Genomic DNA, 2,245 nt, shown 5'->3' with positions numbered 1-2,245 from the left:
GCAGGAATAAGCGGATACAGTGATACATTTCCTTCCTCAATCAAGTGCTTTCAGATTCCAGCTGACATGGCCCACACCGGAGCTAAGTGTGACCACAAAAGCAGTATTTTCATCATGTGGACGAGCCCCGCTGCAGCACAGAGGGGGCTGAGCAGCCTTTGACACCTGCAAGCATGAGGACAGCCACGTCCATAGCTTGTCCCATGGATCTGAGATGGATCAGTGGAATTATCCAAACCATTCCCACAGCCGTGTGCAGGCCCCGGCAGCACGTCTGAATGGGCAGGCACTGCCACCGGATGAGAACTGGAAGAGGGCAAGGTTACTTTTCCGAGGTATGAGCCCTGTTTCCTGCGCTCAGCTCAGCACTGTTGGTCCTGGGCCTCCCGCCCCTCCTCTGCAGCGTTTGCTCCACTTTGCATGACTATATTCATGAGCTAAGTTGCTCTTCCTCTTCATTTAGGAAAAGCGAGCCCTAAATGAAAGCCAGGCTTAATACCTGTTGACAAAAGCCTTCCTCCACCCTGCAATCCCATAGCTCGTGTTGCTGGAAACTGCCGATTTCTGCTTCTGCTGGAGTCTTTTAGGCTTCTGCCTAAGAGGCGTACAGAGATCCTACCTCCAAATTCCAGATGGATGCCTCCTGCATTTTGGGAAGCAGAGGGAGGCCAGCACTGCCAATAAGTGTTTGCAAGCGTGTAGGATGTGTCACCAAAACAGTGCTCAGAGCCCCGGGCCTGATCCTCTCGCTGGTTTTGACATCAGCATCTCATTGGCCTAACAGGAAATCAGCATACGTACAGAGCTGCTCTTATTTATTTATTTTCATACCTTGTAGACTTTGGTAAGTGAAGGACAGGAGAGTTTTTTCTTCCACTGTATTCATGCAGGATCTAGCACAAATGGTACCAGAGGCGGTACCAGAGTATAAATAACATCATTAGGCCAATAAAACAGCTCTGAGATGGACCTGAGCCCAAATCCATAAAGTTAGGTATAGCTTCTAATCTCCACTATTGACAGAGCTGCAGTGACTCAGCCTTATTTACAAGTTTGCCTGCAAAACAGGTTAAGAAGTCACCCGTGTTTAACAGCTTGCGTGCAGCGGCATTTTATCATTTGGGGATGAAACGGGGGCTGAGGTTTTCCCCGGGTTCCTTTCGGCCCCATTCCCAGTTTCACCCGTTAGAGTGAAACCCAGCAGACGATTACACAGTCTGCTGGGCTCGGCACACACGAGAGACGGACTGACCCGCTGGTGAGCTGAAAGCTGTCACCGCTGCTCTGCCAAGGCACGCCGGAGCCCCGATTTCATCCGGCAGCTGATGCAACCAACTGCCCGAGACCGGGTGCTGCTCAGCAAAACACGTTCCATGTTTTAAGTATCAAGCACCTTTCGCTCTCGTGTGCTCAAGGAAGGGAAAGTAAGTGACAGCAGGTACCAGCCCCCAAGCCCTGTGCCCTCTGGCCCCCGGCTATGCCTGCCTCACCACCCGCCCAGAGCTGCCGGCGTGCCCCAGCCCAGCAGCTCCCTGCACATCATTTTCTCTGTGCCTTTCAAGCCCCCCTTGCTGCCCACCATGCTCATCCAATGCTGAGCATCTCCCAAAAGCATTGAGCATGTGCTCTCCCAGTTCAGTTCAGCATGGCTTTATGGAGCTGGTTTGTTACCCCAGTCTTGCTAAGGGCCCTGGAGGGATGAGAAAGCCCATGTTTTCAAAGAAACACAGGAGGGTAAGAAAAAAAAAATAATTAAAAAAAAGAATAGGTTGAAAAAGCTTCCTCCCCTGGATATCGCAGCAACTTTTTTACCTGAGTTGAGCTCTTGTGAGAGCCTGTGCCTGTTGCTTCCCCGGCGTCCGTGGGCCCTGGGTGGGTCACCGTCGTTCCCTGAGGCCATCGCAGAGAGATGCTTGGGAGTATCGCTTCTACCTGGAAGAACGTGAGATGGTCAGTCACCCAGGTTAGGAACAGCCCGCAGGGACACTGAGGTGCTCCTTCACACACCTCCCCGGCCAGCTTAGAAGCCCCTTTGGCCCAGCCAAGTGCTCGGAGGAGCAGTGCTGCTGCTTTTATCTTTGCCAGCGACCCGGCTCCTCCCTCTCGGCATGGGTCGCTCACCGATTCCTGGCCACACCGAGTCCCTTGGTTGGATCTCTCCTCTCTTCCTGACTCTTCTCACTAACGTGTTTGCAGACAGTCGTATGCCAGAAGAAGAAAGTCACCCAACTTCCCCACCCTTTCT

The 2,245-nt window shown here is 52.6% G+C and overlaps 1 protein-coding gene across 1 annotated transcript in view; it reads right to left on the bottom strand.

The window, feature by feature from the left end:
* Positions 1–1,900, bottom strand: part of BAK1 (BCL2-antagonist/killer 1) — an 8,834-nt gene extending 6,934 nt beyond the window's left edge. Inside the window, exon 1 of the mRNA XM_009871093.1 lies at positions 1,813–1,900. Within this exon, the coding sequence (XP_009869395.1) occupies positions 1,813–1,900 (88 nt within the window). The remainder of the gene's footprint in view (positions 1–1,812) is intronic.
* Positions 1,901–2,245: the final 345 nt, after the last annotated feature.

The sequence above is a fragment of the Apaloderma vittatum genome, unplaced genomic scaffold (genome assembly GCF_000703405.1).
Source record: "Apaloderma vittatum isolate BGI_N311 unplaced genomic scaffold, ASM70340v1 scaffold34196, whole genome shotgun sequence".
Lineage (NCBI taxonomy): Eukaryota > Metazoa > Chordata > Aves > Trogoniformes > Trogonidae > Apaloderma > Apaloderma vittatum.
The sequence above is the reverse complement of the archived record's forward strand: the minus strand, read 5'-3'. Positions and strand labels throughout refer to the sequence as shown.